The 20,878-nt window shown below is 31.7% G+C and overlaps 1 protein-coding gene across 1 annotated transcript; it reads left to right on the top strand.

Moving 5' to 3' along the window:
* Positions 1-1,030: 1,030 nt before the first annotated feature.
* Positions 1,031-4,050, top strand: LOC133541721 (uncharacterized). Its single transcript, XM_061885279.1, has one exon. The coding sequence runs from the start codon at positions 1,031-1,033 to the stop codon at positions 3,908-3,910; it is 2,880 nt and encodes a 959-aa protein (XP_061741263.1). The 3' UTR covers positions 3,911-4,050.
* The last annotated feature ends 16,828 nt before the right edge of the window (positions 4,051-20,878 follow it).

Below are 20,878 nucleotides of genomic sequence, written 5' to 3'. Positions count from 1 at the left end.
AGACCGCCTGGAAGAAGCCTTTGAGAGGAAGCTCTCCAAGTACGCGGGACTGGTCAGTGACTGTCAGCAGGCTGGCTGGAGAGTGAGGTGCCTCCCAGTTGAGGTTGGATGCAGGGGTTTTGCAGCCCGCTCCTTGACCAGAGCCTTCAGCACTTTGGGCATCGAGGGAGAGAGAAGGAGGAGAGCCATCCGCAGTACCACCGATGCGGCAGAGAGGGCCTCAAGATGGCTGTGGCTCAAAAGGGGAGAGCCATGGAGTCATGGTAGCTAGCTAGCCATCTGGACACAAGCTGGGGTCTGATCAGCCCCTGCTGGGTCACCTGGAGGAGGGTGTATGATGTTGAAAGACCCGAAACACCCGATGATTCCAGGCACATCACTGAAGATGTGTCCAGAGGCATCAGTAGATGTATGTACACAGCGAATACCCTGAGTTATCAGTGACAGCCAGGAAAGACTGGATGACAACCATGAAGAGTGTGGTGACTACTGGAGAGTCAGTGACAGCTCGGAGAGACGGCAACCGGGGCAGAACGGGCTGGCAACCCAATCTGTGTCCTCTGAGAGGAGGATTCCCAACAAAGCTACGATGAACTTAATGGAAAAATACCCCCAGGGGTGCCCGAGAGGGGGGGAGGATGAGCACCCCGGTCGGACGGACACAACGGCAACAGACCCAAGCAATGGACAAACGACTATGAGCATGCAGTGTACATGCGGTAAAGTCTGCAAGAACATCCACGGCCTAAAGATCCACCGAGCGAGGATGAAGTGCCTGTTGGGAGAAGAAGCAACACATCGCACAGGTGTGCAACCTGGTGAGACGCAGGAGGAGCCAGGCCCGGAGTCACCCCATAGTGCCCGGAACCTCCAAGTGTTGGAAACTAATCCCTTGGGCATCAAATCTGACAGGAGGCGGATCAAATGGCCAGCAGCTAGCATGACCTCATTGTGGAAGCAGTTCGATGACGATGTCGACCAAATTCTGGAGGCAACGGTAAAGGGAGAGGCTGACGGGAAGCTCCAAGCTATGACAACAATCATTGTCAGTATCGCTTCTGAACGATTCGGCGAGGAGGAGAAGAAAAGCTCCGGAACAACTTACTCAAAGAATCAAAGAGCTGTGAGGATCCACAACATCAGGCAGGAGATGAAAGCACTGAAGTCCCAATACAAGAAGGCCGGAGATAAGGAACGTATTGGCCTGGCCCAGCTAATGTGCATCCTGCGGAATAAGATCAGGGTTCTTCGCCGGGCTGAGTGGCATCGGAGGCGACGCCGTGAGAGGGCACGCAAGCGTGCTGCCTTTATCTCCAACCCCTTCAAGTTCACTAAGGATTTGTTGGGGCAGAAGCGCAGTGGTAAACTTGCCTCCTCGCAGGAAGACATAGACCAACATCTGAAGCAGACGTACAGCGACCCCGCAAGAGAGCAGGAGTTGGGAGAGTGTAACATCCTCATAGACCCCCCTGAACCGGAGGTGCAGTTTGACATGTCAGAACTGCAGCTAAAGGAAGTCAGGGAGGTTGTCCGCAGAGCAAGGGCACGCTCTGCTTCAGGACCAAGTGGCACTTCATACAAAGTGTATAAGAACTGTCCCAAAATCCTGCTGCGTCTGTGGAAAATCCTGCGAATCTTCTGGAGAAGAGGGAGGATCCCAGAACAATGGAGAGTAGCTGAAGGGGTGTGGATCCCGAAGGAGGAAAACTCCACCCAGCTAGACCAGTTCCGCATCATCTCCCTGCTGTGCGTCGAGGCAAAGATATTCTTCAGCACTGTTTCCAAACGGCTGTGTACCTACCTGGGTCAGAACACCTACATCGACACATCTGTCCAGAAGGGAGGCATTTCAGGAATGCCAGGCTGTCTGGAGCATACCGGTGTAGTGACACAGCTCATTCGAGAGGCAAGAGAGAACAAGGGCGACCTGTCAGTGCTTTGGCTTGACCTGGCAAATGCATTCGGCTCCATTCCACACAAGCTGGTTCAGCTCACATTAACAAAACATCATGTCCCCAGCAGATGTAGAGACCTCATTGCTGATTACTACACCAATTTCAGGATGAGGGTCTCCTCGGGAGCAATAACATCTCGTTGGCATAAGGTGGAAATCGGTATCATCACAGGGTGCACTATCTCTGTAACACTATTCTCCCTGGCCATGAACATGCTCACCAAGTCTGCTGAGCCAGAGTGCAGAGGGCCTCTATCGAAATCCGGACAACGGCAACCACCCATCAGGGCGTTCATGGATGACCTCACTGTCATGACAGAATCAGTCCCAGGCTGCCGGTGGATTCTGAAGGGACTCGAAAAGGTGATGGAGTGGGCCCGGATGCGTTTCAAGCCAGCCAAATCAAGGTCTATGGTGCTGAGGAAAGGGAAGGTGGTAGACAAGTTCCGGTTTAACATCACAGGCACAGCCATTCCAACCATCACAGAGAAGCCAGTCAAGAGCTTGGGCAAGGTTTTTGACAGCTCTCTGAGAGATACCACATCTATCCAGTCGACCTGCACTGAGTTGGATGGCTGGCTGAAATCCGTGGACAAGTCAGGCCTACCTGGAAAGTTCAAAGCCTGGGTCTACCAACATGGCATTCTTCCCAGGATCCTGTGGCCCCTCCTGGTCTATGCAGTCCCCATCTCAACAGTGGAGACCTTAGAGAGGAGGGTCAGTAGCCACCTCCGGAGATGGCTGGGATTACCAAAGAGCCTGAGCAGCCTCGCACTCTACGGGAACACCAACAAACTGCAACTGCCCTTCAAATCCTTGGAGGAAGAGTTCAAGGTAGCAAGAGCCAGAGAAGTGGTTCAGCTCAGGGACTCACGAGATCCGAAGGTGGCTAAAGAAGGGATCCAAGTGAGGACTGGTAGGAAGTGGAGGGCTGAGGATGCAGTTCAAGAGGCAGAGGCAAGGCTGCGTCAAAGAAGCCTGGTGGGAGTGGTCACTCGAGGCAGAGCTGGGCTAGGCTCCTTTCCAATTCCCCAATTGAAAACCAGCGGGAAGGAAGGGCGCTGCCTTGTTCAGGAGGAGGTGAGAGCTGCAGTGGAGGAAATTAGAACTTGCAAGGCAGTGGGATTGAAGCAACAGGGTTCTTGGACAAGATGGGAGAATGCGGTTGAGAGGAAAGTGACCTGGGCCGAGCTGTGGAAAGCCGAGCCCCACCGCATTAAATTCCTCATCCAGGCAGTGTACGATGTGCTTCCAAGCCCATCTAACCTGCACACATGGGGCATAGCAGAGACACCAGCATGCCCATTGTGTTCCAAGCGAGGAACCCTGGAACACATCCTCAGCTGCTGCACCAGGGCACTTGGAGATGGTCGGTACCGCTGGAGGCATGACCAAGTCCTTAAGACCATTGCTGAAACCATCAGCGCAGGACTTGTGTGGGCGAAGCAGTTCCGACCCTCCAAGAAAATCATCGCCTTTGTCAGAGCTGGGGAGCAGCCAACCCCTGCCAGAAAAACTTCTGCGGGCATTCTAACCTCTGCAAGAGACTGGCAGCTGTTGGTGGACCTTGAACATCAGCTGAAGTTCCCCAGCCACATTGCAGTCACCACCCTGCGACCAGACATTGTCCTCGTGTCTGAGTCCACCAAGCAGGTAGTGCTGCTGGAGCTGACCGTCCCATGGGAAGACCGCCTGGAAGAAGCCTTTGAGAGGAAGCTCTCCAAGTACGCGGGACTGGTCAGTGACTGTCAGCAGGCTGGCTGGAGAGTGAGGTGCCTCCCAGTTGAGGTTGGATGCAGGGGTTTTGCAGCCCGCTCCTTGACCAGAGCCTTCAGCACTTTGGGCATCGAGGGAGAGAGAAGGAGGAGAGCCATCCGCAGTACCACCGATGCGGCAGAGAGGGCCTCAAGATGGCTGTGGCTCAAAAGGGGAGAGCCATGGAGTCATGGTAGCTAGCTAGCCATCTGGACACAAGCTGGGGTCTGATCAGCCCCTGCTGGGTCACCTGGAGGAGGGTGTATGATGTTGAAAGACCCGAAACACCCGATGATTCCAGGCACATCACTGAAGATGTGTCCAGAGGCATCAGTAGATGTATGTACACAGTATTAAATATTCATACACTAAACATTTATTTAATATTCATTCAATAAACATGTAGTTATTATTCTTACACTTAATATGTATTTAATATTAATACAAAAATATGTATTTAATTTTAATAAACTAATCATATATTTAATATTAATACACTAAACATGTATTTAATATTTTTACACTAAATGTGTATTTAATATTTATACACTAAAAGTGTATTTAACATTTATACACTAAACATGTATTTAATATTCATACACTAAACATGTAGTTATTATTTATACACTAAACATGTATTTAATATTAATACACTAAACATGTATTTAATATTTATACACTAAACATGTATTTAATATTAATACACTAAATATGTATTTATTATATATCCACTAAACATGTATTTAATATTCATAAACTAAACATGTATTTAATATTTATACACTAAACATGTATTTAATATTTATACAAAACATGTATTTAAGTTTAATAAACTAAACATATATTTAATATTAATACACTAAACATGTATTTGATATTTATGCAGTAAAAATGTATTGAATATTCATACACTAAACATGTATTTAATATTATACACTAAACATGCATTTAATATTCATACACTAAACATGTATTTAATATTTATACAATAAACATGTATTTAATATTAATACAAAAACATGTATTTAATTTTAATAAACTAAACATATATTTAATATTATTACACCAAACATGTATTTAATATTAATACACTAAACATGTATTAAATATTCATACACTAAACATTTATTTAATATTCATTCAATAAACATGTAGTTATTATTCTTACACTTAATATGTATTTAATATTAATACAAAAACATGTATTTAATTTTAATAAACTAATCATATATTCAATATTAATACACTAAACATGTATTTAATATTTTTACACTAAACGTGTATTTAATATTTATACACTAAAAGTGTATTTAACATTTATACAGTAAACATGTATTTAATATTCATACACTAAACATGTAGTTATTATTTATACACTAAAAATGTATTTAATATTCATACACTAAACATGTATTTAATATTCATACATTAAACATGTATTTAATATTCATACACTAAACATGTATTTAATATTGATACATTAAAAATGTGTTTAATATTCATACACTAAACATGTATTTAATATTCATACATTAAACATGTATTTAATATTCATACACTAAACATGTATTTAATATTCGTACACGAAACATGTATTTAATATTTATACACTAAACATGTATTTAATATTCATACATTAAACATGTATTTAATATTCATACACTAAACATGTATTTAATATTTATACACTAAACATGTATTTAATATTCATACACTAAACATGTATTTAATATTCACACACTAAACATGTATTTAATATTCATACATTAAACATGTATTTAATATTCATACACTAAACATGTATTTAATATTAATACACTAAACATGTATTTAATATTCATACACTAAACATGTATTTAATATTTATACACTGAACATGTATTTAATAATCATACATTAAAAATGTATTTAATATTCATATACTAATCATATATTTAATATTCATTTAGTAAACATGTATTTATTATCCTCTAAATAAGGCACACTTGGAAATAATGAATTTCTTTATGCGTGCAGTTGCAGCAGAAGTCCACAGGAGGGCGCACGTTCCCTCTTAATAAGTCTGGTCCTATCCGTCTCTCTCTCTCTCTCTCTTTCCTTTTTTTTTGTTTCTTTTATTTTTTTTTACATAAGTTTGGTTTCTCATACACTTATATTTATACACTAAACATGTATTTAATATTCATACACTAAATGTGTATTTAATATTCATACACTAAACATGTATTTAATATTAATACAAAAACATGTATTTAATTTTAATAAACTAAACATATATTTAATATTTATACACTAAACATGTATTCAATATTAATACACAAAACATGTATTTAATATTAATACACTAAAAATGTATTTAATATTAATACAAAAACATTTATTTAATTTTAATAAACTAAACATATATTTAATATTAATACACTAAACATGTATGTAATATTAATACAAAAACATGTATTTAATTTTAATAAACTAAACACATATTTAATATTAATACACTAAGCATGTATTAAATATTCATACACTAAACATGTATTTAATATTAATACACAAAACATGTATTTAATATTAATACACTAAAAATTTATTTAATATTAATACAAAAACATTTATTTAATTTTAATAAACTAAACATATATTTAATATTAATACACTAAACATGTATGTAATATTAATACAAAAACATGTATTTATTTTTAATAAACTAAACACATATTTAATATTAATACACTAAGCATGTATTAAATATTCATACACTAAACATGTATTTAATATTCATTCAATAAACATGTAGTTATTATTCTTACACTTAATATGTATTTAATATTAATACAAAAACATGTATTTAATTTTAATAAACTAAACATATATTTAATATTAATACACTAAACATGTATTTAATATCGTTACACTAAACGTGTATTTAATATTTATACACTAAAAGTGTATTTAATATTAATACACTAAACATGTATTTAATATTAATACACTAAACATGTATTTAATATTTATACACTAAACATGTATTTAATATTCATACACTAAACATGTATTTAATATTAATACACTAAACATGTATTTAATATTCATACACTAAACATGTATTTAATATTAATACAAAACATGTATTTAATTTTAATAAACTAAATATATATTTAATATTAATACACTAAACAAGTATTTAATATTCATAAACTAAACATGTATTTAACATTCATACACTAAACATGTATTTAATATTTATACACTAAACCTGTAGTTATTATTCATACACTAAACATGTATTTAATATTAATACAAAAACATTTATTTAATTTAAATAAATTAAACACATATTTAATATTAATACACTAAGCATGTATTAAATATTCATACACTAAACATGTATTTAATATTCATTCAATAAACATGTAGTTATTATTCTTACACTTAATATGTATTTAATATTAATACAAAAACATGTATTTAATTTTAATAAACTAAACATATATTTAATATTAATACACTAAACATGTAATTAATATCGTTACACTAAACGTGTATTTAATATTTATACACTAAAAGTGTATTTAATATTAATACACTAAACATGTATTTAATATTAATACACTAAACATGTATTTAATATTTATACACTAAACATGTATTTAATATTCATACACTAAACATGTATTTAATATTAATACACTAAACATGTATTTAATATTTATACACTAAACATGTATTTAATATTAATACAAAACATTTATTTAATTTTAATAAACTAAATAAATATTTAATATTAATACACTAAACAAGTATTTAATATTCATAAACTAAACATGTATTTAACATTCATACACTAAACATGTATTTAATATTTATACACTAAACCTGTAGTTATTATTCATACACTAAACATGTATTTAATATTAATACAAAAACATTTATTTAATTTAAATAAATTAAACACATATTTAATATTAATACACTAAACATGTATTTAATATTTATACACTAAACATGTATTTAATATTTATACACTAAACATGTATTTAATATTAATACACTAAATATTTATTTATTATTCATCCACTAAACCTGTATTTAATATTTATACACTAAACATGTATTTAATATTAATACACTAAACATGTATTTAATATTAATACACTAAACATGTATTTAATATTAATACAAAAACATGTATTTAATTTTAATAAACTAAACACATATTTAATATTCATACACTAAACATGTATTTCATATTCATTCAATAAACATGTAGTTATTATTTTTACACTTAATATGTATTTAATATTAATACAAAAACATGTATTTAATTTTAATAAACTAAACATATATTTAATATTAATACACTAAACATGTATTTAATATTGTTACACTAAACGTGTATTTACTATTTATACACTAAAAGTGTATTTAATATAATACACTAAACATGTATTTAATATTAATACACTAAACATGTATTTAATATTTATACACTAAACATGTATTTAATATTCATACACTAAACATGTATTTAATATTAATACACTAAACATGTATTTAATATTAATACAAAACATGTATTTAATTTTAATGAACTAAATATATATTTAATATTAATACACTAAACATGTATTTAATATTAATACACTAAACATGTATTCAATATTTATACACTAAACATGTATTTAATATTCATACACTAAACATGTATTTAATATTAATACACTAAACATGTATTTAATATTTATACACTAAACATGTATTTAATATTAATACAAAACATGTATTTAATTTTAATAAGCTAAATATATATTTAATATTTATACACTAAACATGTATTTAACATTTATACACTAAACATGTATTTAATATTAATACACTAAACATGTATTTAATATTAATACACTAAACATGTATTTAATATTCATTCAATAAACATGTAGTTATTATTCTTACACTTAATATGTATTTAATATTAATACAAAAACATGTATTTAATTTTAATAAACTAAACATATATTTAATATTAATACACTAAACATGTATTTAATATTGTTACACTAAACGTGTATTTACTATTTATACACTAAAAGTGTATTTAATATTAATAAACTAAACATGTATTTAATATTAATACACTAAACATGTATTTAATATTTATATACTAAACATGTATTTAACATTTATACACTAAACATGTATTTAATATTTATACACTAAAAATGTATTTAATATTAATACAAAAACATTTATTTAATTTTAATAAATTAAACACATATTTAATATTAATACACTAAACATGTATTTAATATCTATACACTAAACATGTATTTAATATTCATACACTAAACATGTATTTAATATTAATACACAAAATATTTATTTATTATTTATCCATTAAACATGTATTTAATATTCCTAAACTAAACATGTATTTAATATTCATACACTAAATGTGTATTTAATATTCATACACTAAAATGTATTTAATATTAACACAAAAACATGTATTTAAGTTTAATAAACTAAACATATATTTAATATTAATACACTAAACATGTATTTAATATTCATACACAAACATGTATTTAATATTCATACACTAAACATGTATTTAATATTCATACACTAAACATGTATTTAATATTAATACAAAACATGTATTTAAGTTTAATAAACTAAACATATATTTAATATTAATACACTAAACATGTATTTAATATTCATACACAAACATGTATTTAATATTCATACACTAAACATGTATTTAATATTCATACACTAAACATGTATTTAATATTCATACACTAAACATGTATTTAATATTAATACACTGAACATGTATTTAATATTCATAAACTAAACATGTATTTAATAGTCATACACTAAATGTGTGTTTAATATTCATACACTAAACATGTATTTAATACTAATACAAAAACATGTATTTAATTTTAATAAACTAAACATATATTTAATATTTGTACACTAAACATGTATTTAACATTTATACACTAAACATGTATTTAATATTAATACACTAAACATGTATTTAATATTGTTACACTAAACGTGTATTTACTATTTATACACTAAAAGTGTATTTAATATTAATACACTAAACATGTATTTAATATTAATACACTAAACATGTATTTAATATTTATACACTAAAAGTGTATTTAATATTAATACACTAAACATGTATTTAATATTAATACACTAAACATGTATTTAATATTTATACACTAAACATGCATTTAATATTCATACACTAAACATGTATTTAATATTCATACACTAAACATGTATTTAATATTAATACACTGAACATGTATTTGATATTCATAAACTAAACATGTATTTAATATTCATACACTAAATGTGTATTTAATATTCATTGACTAAACATGTATTTAATATTAATACAAAAACATGTATTTAATTTTAATAAACTAAACATATATTTAATATTTATACACTAAACATGTACTTAACATTTATTGACTAAACATGTATTTAATATTAATACACTAAACATGTATTTAATATTAATACACAAAACATGTATTTAATATTAATACAAAAACATGTATTTAATTTTAATAAACTAAACATATATTTAATATTAATACACTAAACATGTATTTAATATTAATACAAAAACATGTATTTAATTTTAATAAACTAAACACATATTTAATATTAATACACTAAACATGTATTAAATATTCATACACTAAACATGTATTTAATATTAATTCAATAAACATGTAGTTATTATTCTTACACTTAATATGTATTTAATATTAATACAAAAACATATATTTAATTTTAATAAACTAAACATATATTTAATATTAATACACTAAACATGTATTTAATATTGTTACACTAAACGTGTATTTACTATTTATACACTAAAAGTGTCTTTAATATTAATACACTAAACATGTATTTAATATTTATACACTAAACATGTATTTAATATTCATACATTAAAAATGTATTTAATATTCATACACTAAATATGTAATTAATATTAAATACATGTTTAGTGTATGAATATTAAATACACATTTAGTGTATGAATATTAAATACATGTTAAGTTTATGAATATTAAATACATGTTTAGTGTATTAATATTAAATACATGTTTAGTGTATTAATATTAAATATATGTTTAGTTTATTAAAAATTAAATACATGTTTAGTGTATGAATATTAAATACATGTTTAGTGTATAAATTTCAAATACATGTTTAGTTTATGAATATTAAATACATGTTTAGTGTATTAATATTAATTATAAATTTAGTTTATCAAAATTAAATACATGTTTTTGTATTAATATTAAATACATGTTTAGTGTATTAATATTAAATACATGTTTACTGTATTAATATTAAATACATGTTTAGTGTATAAATAATAACTGCATGTTTAGTGTATGAATATTAAATACATGTTTAGTGTATAAATATTAAATACATGTTTAGTGTATTAATATTAAATACATGTCTACTGTATTAATATTAAATACATGTTTAGTGTATAAATAATAACTACATGTTTAGTGTATGAATATTAAATACATGTTTAGTGTATAAATATTAAATACATGTTTAGTGTATTAATATTAAATATATGTTTAGTTTATTAAAATTAAATACATGTTTTTGTATTAATATTAAATACATGTTTAGTGTATTAATATTAAATACATGTTTACTGTATTAATATTAAATACATGTTTAGTGTATAAATAATAACTACATGTTTAGTGTATGAATATTAAATACATGTTTAGTGTATAAATATTAAATACATGTTTAGTGTATTAATATTAAATATATGTTTAGTTTATGAAAATTAAATACATGTTTTTGTATAAATATTAAATACATGTTTAGTGTATGAATATTAAATACATGTTTAGTGTATAAATATTAAATACATGTTTAGTGTATGAATATTAAATACATGTTTAATGTATGAATATTAAATACATGGTTAGTGTATGAATATTAAATACATTTTAATGTATGAATATTAAATACATGTTTAGTGTATAAATATTAAATACATGTTTCGTGAATAAATATTAAATACATGTTAAGTGTATGAATATTGAATACATGATTAGTTTTCCTAAAATTAAATACATGTTTTTGTATTAATATTAAATACATGTTTAGTGTATAAATATTAAATACATGTCTAGCGTATGAATATTAAATGCATGTTTAGTGTATAATATTAAATACATATTTAGTGTATGAATATTCAATACATGTTTACTGTATAAATATTAAATACATGTTTAGTGTATTAATATTAAATATATGTTTGGTTTATTAAACGTAAATACATGTTTTGTATTAATATTAAATACATGTTTAGTGTATAAATATTAAATACATGTTTAGTTTATGAATATTAAATACATATTTAGTGTATAAATGATAACTACATATTTAGTGTATGAATATTAAATACATGTTTAGTGTATGAATATTAAATACATGTTTAGTGTATAAATATTAAATACATGTTTAGTGTATTAATATTAAATACATGTTTAGTGTATTAATATTAAATACACTTTTAGTGTATAAATATTAAATACACGTTTAGTGTAAAAATATTAAATACATGTTTAGTGTATTAATATTAAATACATGTTTAGTGTATTAATATTAAATATATGATTAGTTTATTAAAATTAAATACATGTTTTTGTATTAATATTAAATACATATTAAGTGTAAGAATAATAACTACATGTTTATTGAATGAATATTAAATAAATGTTTAGTGTATGAATATTTAATACATGTTTAGTGTATTAATATTAAATATATGTTTAGTTTATTAAAATTAAATACATGTTTTTGTATTAATATTAAATACATGTTTAGTGTATTAATATTAAATATATGTTTAGTTTATTAAAATTAAATACATGTTTAGTGTATTAATATTAAATACATGTTTAGTGTATAAATATAAGTGTATGAGAAACCAAACTTATGTAAAAAAAATAAAAGAAACAAAAAAAAAAGGAAAAAGAGAGATAGAGAGACGGAGAGGACCGGACTTATTAAGAGGGAACGTGCGCCCTCCTGTGGACTTCTGCCGCAACTGCACGCATAAAGAAATCCATTATTTCCAAGTGTGCCTTATTTAGAGGATAATAAATACATGTTTACTGTATGAATATTAAATATATGATTAGTATATAATTACATATATGTTTGGTATATGATTATTAAATACATGTTCAGTGTATTAATATTAAATACGTGTTTAGTGTATGAATATTAAATACATGTTTAGTGTATGAATATTAAATACGTGTTTAGTGTATGAATATTAAATACATGTTCAGTGTATTAATATTAAATACATGTTTAGTGTATGAATATTAAATACATGTTTGTGTATAAATATTAAATACATGTTCAGTGTATTAATATTAAATATATGTTTAGTTTATTAAACTTAAATACATGTTTTTGTATTAATATTAAATACATGTTTAGTGTATAAATATTAAATACAGGTTTAGTGGATAAATAATAAATAAATATTTAGTGTATTAATATTAAATACATGTTTAGTGTATAAATATTAAATACATGTTTAGTGTACACATATTAAATACATGTTTAGTGTATTAATATTAAATATGTGTTTACTTTATTAAAATTAAATAAATGTTTTTGTATTAATATTAAATACATCTTTAGTGTATAAATATTAAATACAGGTTTAGTGTATTAATATTAAATACAAGTTTAGTGTATGAATAATAACTACATGTTTAGTGTATAAATATTAAATACATGTTTAGTGTATGAATGTTAAATACATGTTTAGTTTATGAATATTAAACACATGTTTAGTGTATTAATATTAAATATATATTTAGTTTATTAAAATTAAATACATGTTTTGTATTAATATTAAATACATGTTTATCCATCCATCCATCATCTTCCGCTTATCCGAAGTCGGGTCGCGGGGGCAACAGCCTAAGCAGGGAAACCCAGGCTTCCCTCTCCCCAGCCACTTCGTCTAGCTCTTCCCGGGGGATCCCGAGGCGTTCCCAGGCCAGCCGGGAGACATAGTCTTCCCAACGTGTCCTGGGTCTTCCCCGTGGCCTCCTACCGGTTGGACGTGCCCTAAACACCTCCCTAGGGAGGCGTTCGGGTGGCATCCTGATCAGATGCCCGAACCACCTCATCTGGCTCCTCTCGATGTGAAGGAGCAGCGGCTTTACTTTGAGTTCCTCCCGGATGGCAGAGCTTCTCACCCTATCTCTAAGGGAGAGCCCCGCCACACGGCGGAGGAAACTCATTTCGGCCGCTTGTACCCGTGATCTTATCCTTTCGGTCATGACCCAAAGCTCATGACCATAGGTGAGGATGGGAACGTAGATCGACCGGTAAATTGAGAGCTTTGCCTTCCGGCTCAGCTCCTTCTTCACCACAACGGACCGGTACAACGTCCGCATTACTGAAGACGCCGCACCGATACATGTTTAGTGTATAAATATTAAATACATGTTTAGTGTATTAATATTAAATACATGTTTAGTGTATGAATATTAAATACATGTTTAGTGTATAAATATTAAATACATGTTTAGTGTATTAATATTAAATACATGTTTAGTGTATTAATATCAAATACACTTTTAGTGTATAAATAGTAAATACACGTTTAGTGTAACCATATTAAATACATGTTTAGTGTATTAATATTAAATATATGTTGAGTTTATTAAAATTAAATACATGTTTTTGTATTAATATTAAATACATATTAAGTGTAAGAATAATAACTACATGTTTATTGAATGAATATTAAATACATGTTTAGTGTATGAATATTTAATACATGTTTAGTGTATTAATATTAAATATGTGTTTAGTTTATTAAAATTAAATACATGTTTTTGTATTAATATTAAATACATGTTTAGTGTATTAATATTAAATATATGTTTAGTTTATTAAAATTAAATACATGTTTTTGTATTAATATTCAATACATGTTTAGTGTATTAATATTAAATACATGTTTAGTGTATTAATATTAAATACATGTTTAGTGTATAAATGTTAAATACATGTTTAGTGTATGAATATTAAATATATGTTTAGTTTATTAAAATTAAATACGTGTTTTTGTATTAATATTAAATACATATTTAGTGTATTAATATTAAATACATGTTTAGTGTATAAATAATAACTAAATGTTTAGTGTATGAATATTAAATACATGTTCAGTGTATAAATATTAAATACATGTTTAGTGTAATAATATTAAATATATGTTTAGTTTATTAAAATTAAATTCCTTTTTTCTTGTATTAATATTAAATACATATTTAGTGTATGAATATTAAATACATGTTTAGTGTATTAATATTAAATACATGTTTAGTGTATGAATATTAAATACATGTTTAGTGTATGAATATTAAATACATGTTTAGTGTATGAATATTCAATACATGTTTACTGTATAAATATTAAATACATGTTTTTGTATTAATATTAAATACATGTTTAGTGTATTAATATTAAAAACATGTTTAGTGTATAAATTGTTAAATACATGTTTAGTGTATGAATGTTAAATACATGTTTTTGTACTAATATTAAATACATGTTTAGTGTATAAATATTAAATACATGTTTAGTGTATTGATATTAAATATATGTTTAGTGTATAAATATAAGTGTATGAGAAACCAAACTTATGTAAAAAAAAATAAAAGAAACAAAAAAAAGGAAAAAGAGAGAGAGAGAGACGGAGAGGACCGGACTTATTAAGAGGGAACGTGCGCCCTCCTGTGGACTTCTGCCGCAACTGCACGCATAAAGAAATTCATTATTTCCAAGTGTGCCTTATTTAGAGGATAATAAATACATGTTTACTAAATGAATATTAAATATATGATTAGTATATGATTACATATACGTTTAGTATATGATTATTAAATACATGTTCAGTGTATTAATATTAAATACATGTTTAGTGTATGAATATTAAATACATATTTAGCGTATAAATATTAAATACATGTTTAGTGTATAAATATTAAATACATGTTTAGTGTATGAATATTAAATACATGTTTAGTGTATAAATATTAAATACATGTTTAGTGTATGAATATTAAATATATGTTTAATGTATGAATATTAAATACATGTTTAGTGTATAAATATTAAATACATGGGGCTGCAAAGTCCATCACAACTGCTTCCGGTTCCGGGTCAACGTGAATGACTGCTCGCTGACTGCTCTTGTTGCAAAAAAGCTAAGTATCGTTCTATCTGTGTGATTTTAACTGTTTTGCAGCTTTATTTACAACTTATCGAACATATTTAATAGTTCAATTTAACTTGCAAATCACCCGATCTCTGTCTCACCACTTCGCCCTCAGCTAGCTAGCTGCTAAGCTAACGAGGCTAGCGGAGAAAGGCAGCGCCGGTCTGAAGGAAGCTTCACCCCCGCCACCGTGACCACCACTTCCCGAAGACAGCTGGCACCCCACTCGGCGACGGAAAGTTTCTGTGAGTATGGCTTCCTGCGCTTCGTGCACTTTACTCATGGATAGGTTGGCTTTGCTAGAGAGCCGTGTCCGCCAGTTAGAGCAGTGTAATTTCGTAACTTTAGATGTTGCGGACACATCTGCTAGCGTTAGCTGTAGCGAGCTAACTAGCCCAGCTTGTAGCAGCCCTAATCGGCCTACAAGCTACGGTGTACCGGTTGAGACGCATAATAGATTTAGCCCTTTAGCTAGTCCTACACCCCAGTCTACCGGGCACCACACTTTAGTTATAGGGGACTCCATCACCCGAAACATAAAGCTTAGCAAACCAGCCACAATTAAGTGTATTCCCGGGGGCAGAGCACCTGACATTGAAGCTAATCTTAGGGAGCTAACTCGCAACAGGTCTAGTAAGCACGTACGGCAGGCTAACCGCACCACTAGTTATGCGAATATAGTAATACACGTTGGCTCCAATGACGTTAGGATGAGACAATCAGAGATTACAAAGAGAAACATAGCCAGGGCTTGTAATCTCGCCAGAAAGATGTCCAGGCATCGAGTAATTGTCTCTGGCCCCCTGCCTGGGAGAGGCAATGATGAGAGATATAGCAGATTAGTCTCTCTTAACAGGTGGCTGGATAGCTTCTGCAGACAACAGGGATTTACGTTTATTGATAATTGGCCCTCTTTCTGGGGCAAACCTGGCTTGCTGAGGAGAGACGGCCTTCACCCTAACCAGGAAGGCGCTATCCTCTTGTCTCGGAACATAGACTTCGCATTGAGCCACATTTGACTAACTGCACTAGAGCAAGCCCGGTCACAGGCAATTACAGAGCCTGCTAGCCTGGGTATGGAGTCAGTTAAGTTAGAGCTAGCCAGCGCCAGGCTGGATGATCCCTGTACACATAGCAATTTTCGTAGAATAATACACAACTCACAAAATGTTTTTTCTACTGTGTCTATGACTTCGTCAGAGTTAGACATGCGTTCTACTGAGGTGGCAAATTATGATGCGTTCAGTTTATCGCAGCGCCAAGTAGACAATCTGAAAATTCCCGTCATATCAATTCCTAGATATGGTCGTAATTATTTTAAGTACACTGCGCATAATAAATGCAACATTATTAATATTGCTACTACGGATAATTTTATCAACAACTCCTTAAAACAGCCCACTACCTATAATATGGGCTTTCTAAACATCAGATCTTTGTCTCCCAAAACGTTATTAGTCAATGAGGTCATTAGAGACAACAACCTTAACGTCATCGGTCTTAGCGAAACCTGGCTTAAACCAGACGACTTTTTTGCGATAAATGAGGCATCCCCTCCTAACTATACGAATGCGCATATTGCCCGTCACCTCAAAAGGGGAGGGGGTGTCGCACTAATATACAACGAAAACTTTAACTTTAGTCCTAACTTAAATAATAAATCTAAATCGTTTGAGGTGCTTTCTATGAAGTCTGCCACACCTCTGCCTCTGTGCCTGGCCGTTATCTACCGCCCCCCAGGGCCCTATTCGGACTTTATTAGTGAATTCTCAGAGTTTGTTGCTGATCTAGTGACGCACGCCGATAATATAATTATAATGGGGGACTTTAATATCCATATGAATACCCCATTGGACCCACCGTGCGTGGCGCTCCAGATTATAATTGATAGCTGTGGTCTTACACAAATAATAAATGAACCGACGCATCGCAGCGGTAATACGATAGACCTAGTGCTTGTCAGAGGTATCACCGTCTCCAAAGTTATGATACTCCCGTATACTAAAGTAATGTCCGATCATTACCTTATAAAATTCGAAGTTCAGACTCATGTTCGGCAAGCTAATAATAATAATAACTGCTATAGCAGCCGCAACATTAATGCTGCCACAACGACGACTCTTGCGGACCTACTGCCCTCGGTAATGGCACCGTTCCCAAAGTATGTGGGCTCTATTGATAACCTCACTAACAACTTTAACAACGCCCTGCGCGAAACCATTGATAGTATAGCACCGCTGAAGTTAAAAAAGGCTCCAAAAAGGCGTACGCCATGGTTTACTGAAGAAACTAGAGCTCAGAAATTATTATGTAGAAAGCTGGAACGCAAATGGCGCACGACTAAACTTGAGGTGCACCATCAAGCATGGAGTGATAGTTTAGTAACTTATAAACGCATGCTTACCTTAGCTAAAACTAATTATTACTCAAATCTCATCCGCATTAATAAAAACGATCCAAAATTTTTGTTTAGTACAGTAGCATCGCTAACCCAACAAGGGACTCCTTCCAGTAGCTCCACCCATTCGGCAGATGACTTTATGAAGTTCTTTAATAAGAAAATTGAACTTATTAGAAAGGAGATTAAAGACAATGCGTCCCAGCTACAACGGGGTTATAGTAACACAGATACGATTGTATATACGGCGGATACTGCAAATATCCAAAATAGTTTCTCTCGTTTTGATGAAATAACATTAGAAGGATTGTTACAACGTGTAAATGGAATAAAACAAACAACATGTTTACTTGACCCACTTCCTGGGAAACTTATCAAGGAGCTTTTTGTATTATTAGGTCCATCAGTGCTAAATATTATAAACTTATCACTTTCCTCGGGCACTGTTCCCGTTGCATTCAAAAAAGCGGTTATTCATCCTCTCCTTAAAAGACCTAACCTCGATCCAGACCTCATGGTAAACTACCGACCGGTGTCTCACCTTCCCTTTATTTCGAAAATCCTCGAAAAAATTGTTGCAGAGCAGCTAAATGAGCACTTAGCGTTTAACAATCTATGTGAAACCTTTCAATCCGGTTTCAGGGCAAATCACTCGACTGAGACAGCCCTCGCAAAACTGACTAATGATCTATTGCTAACGATGGACTCTGATGCGTCATCTATGTTGCTGCTCCTCGATCTTAGCGCTGCTTTCGATACCGTCGATCATAATATTTTATTAGAGCGTATCAAAATACGAATTGGTATTTCAGACTCAGCCCTGTCATGGTTTAACTCTTATCTTACTGATAGGATGCAGTGCGTCTCCTATAACAGTGTGACCTCGGACTATGTTAAGGTAACGTGTGGAGTTCCCCAGGGTTCGGTCCTTGGCCCTGTACTCTTCAGCATCTACATGCTGCCGCTAGGTGACGTCATACGCAAATACGGTATTAGCTTTCACTGTTATGCTGATGACACCCAACTCTACATGCCCCTAAAGCTGACCAACACGCCGGACTGTAGTCAGTTGGAAGCGTGTCTTAATGAAATTAAACAATGGATGTCCGCTAACTTTTTGCAACTTAATGCCAAAAAAACGGAAATGCTGATTATCGGTCCTGCTAGACACCGACCTCTATTTAATAATACAACTTTAACATTTGACAACCAAATAATAAAACAAGGTGACTCTGTAAAAAATCTGGGTATTATCTTCGACCCAACTCTCTCCTTTGAGTCACACATTAAAAGCGTTACTAAAACGGCCTTCTTTCATCTCCGTAATATCGCTAAAATTCGCTCCATTTTGTCTACTAAAGACGCCGAGATCATTATCCATGCGTTTGTTACGTCTCGTCTCGATTACTGTAACGTATTATTTTCGGGTCTCCCAATGTCTAGCATTAAAAGATTACAGTTGGTACAAAATGGGGCTGCTAGACTTTTGACAAGAACAAGAAAGTTTGATCATATTACGCCTGTACTGGCTCACCTGCACTGGCTTCCTGTGCACTTAAGATGTGACTTTAAGGTTTTACTACTTACGTATAAAATACTACACGGTCTAGCTCCAGCCTATCTTGCCGATTGTATTGTACCGTATGTCCCGGCAAGAAATCTGCGTTCAAAAGACTCCGGCTTATTAGTGATTCCTAGAGCTCAAAAAAAGTCTGCGGGCTATAGAGCGTTTTCCGTTCGGGCTCCAGTACTCTGGAATGCCCTCCCGGTAACAGTTCGAGATGCTACCTCAGTAGAAGCATTTAAGTCTCATCTTAAAACTCATCTGTATACTCTAGCCTTTAAATAGACCTCCTTTTTAGACCAGTTGATCTGCCGCTTCTTTTCTTTCTCCTATGTCCCCCCCTCCCTTGTGGAGGGGGTCCGGTCCGATGACCATGGATGAAGTACTGACTGTCCAGAGTCGAGACCCAGGATGGACCGCTCGTCGGGACCCAGGATGGACCGCTCGCCTGTATCGGTTGGGGACATCTCTACGCTGCTGATCCGCTTGAGATGGTTTCCTGTGGACGGGACTCTCACTGCTGTCTTGGAGCCACTATGGATTGAACTCTCACAGTATCATGTTAGACCCGCTCGACATCCATTGCTTTCGGTCCCCTAGAGGGGGGGGGGTTGCCCACATCTGAGGTCCTCTCCAAGGTTTCTCATAGTCAGCATTGTCGCTGGCGTCCCACTGAATGTGAATTCTCCCTGCCCACTGGGTGTGAGTTTTCCTTGCCCTTTTGTGGGTTCTTCCGAGGATGTTGTAGTCGTAATGATTTGTGCAGTCCTTTGAGACATTTGTGATTTGGGGCTATATAAATAAACATTGATTGATTGATTGATATTTCGTGTACGAATATTAAATACATGTTTAGTGTAC

This window comes from Nerophis ophidion, linkage group LG23 (genome assembly GCF_033978795.1).
Source record: "Nerophis ophidion isolate RoL-2023_Sa linkage group LG23, RoL_Noph_v1.0, whole genome shotgun sequence".
NCBI classification, from domain to species: domain Eukaryota; kingdom Metazoa; phylum Chordata; class Actinopteri; order Syngnathiformes; family Syngnathidae; genus Nerophis; species Nerophis ophidion.
Note: the sequence above shows the minus strand (reverse complement) of the source record. Positions and strands in the feature narration are given on the sequence as shown.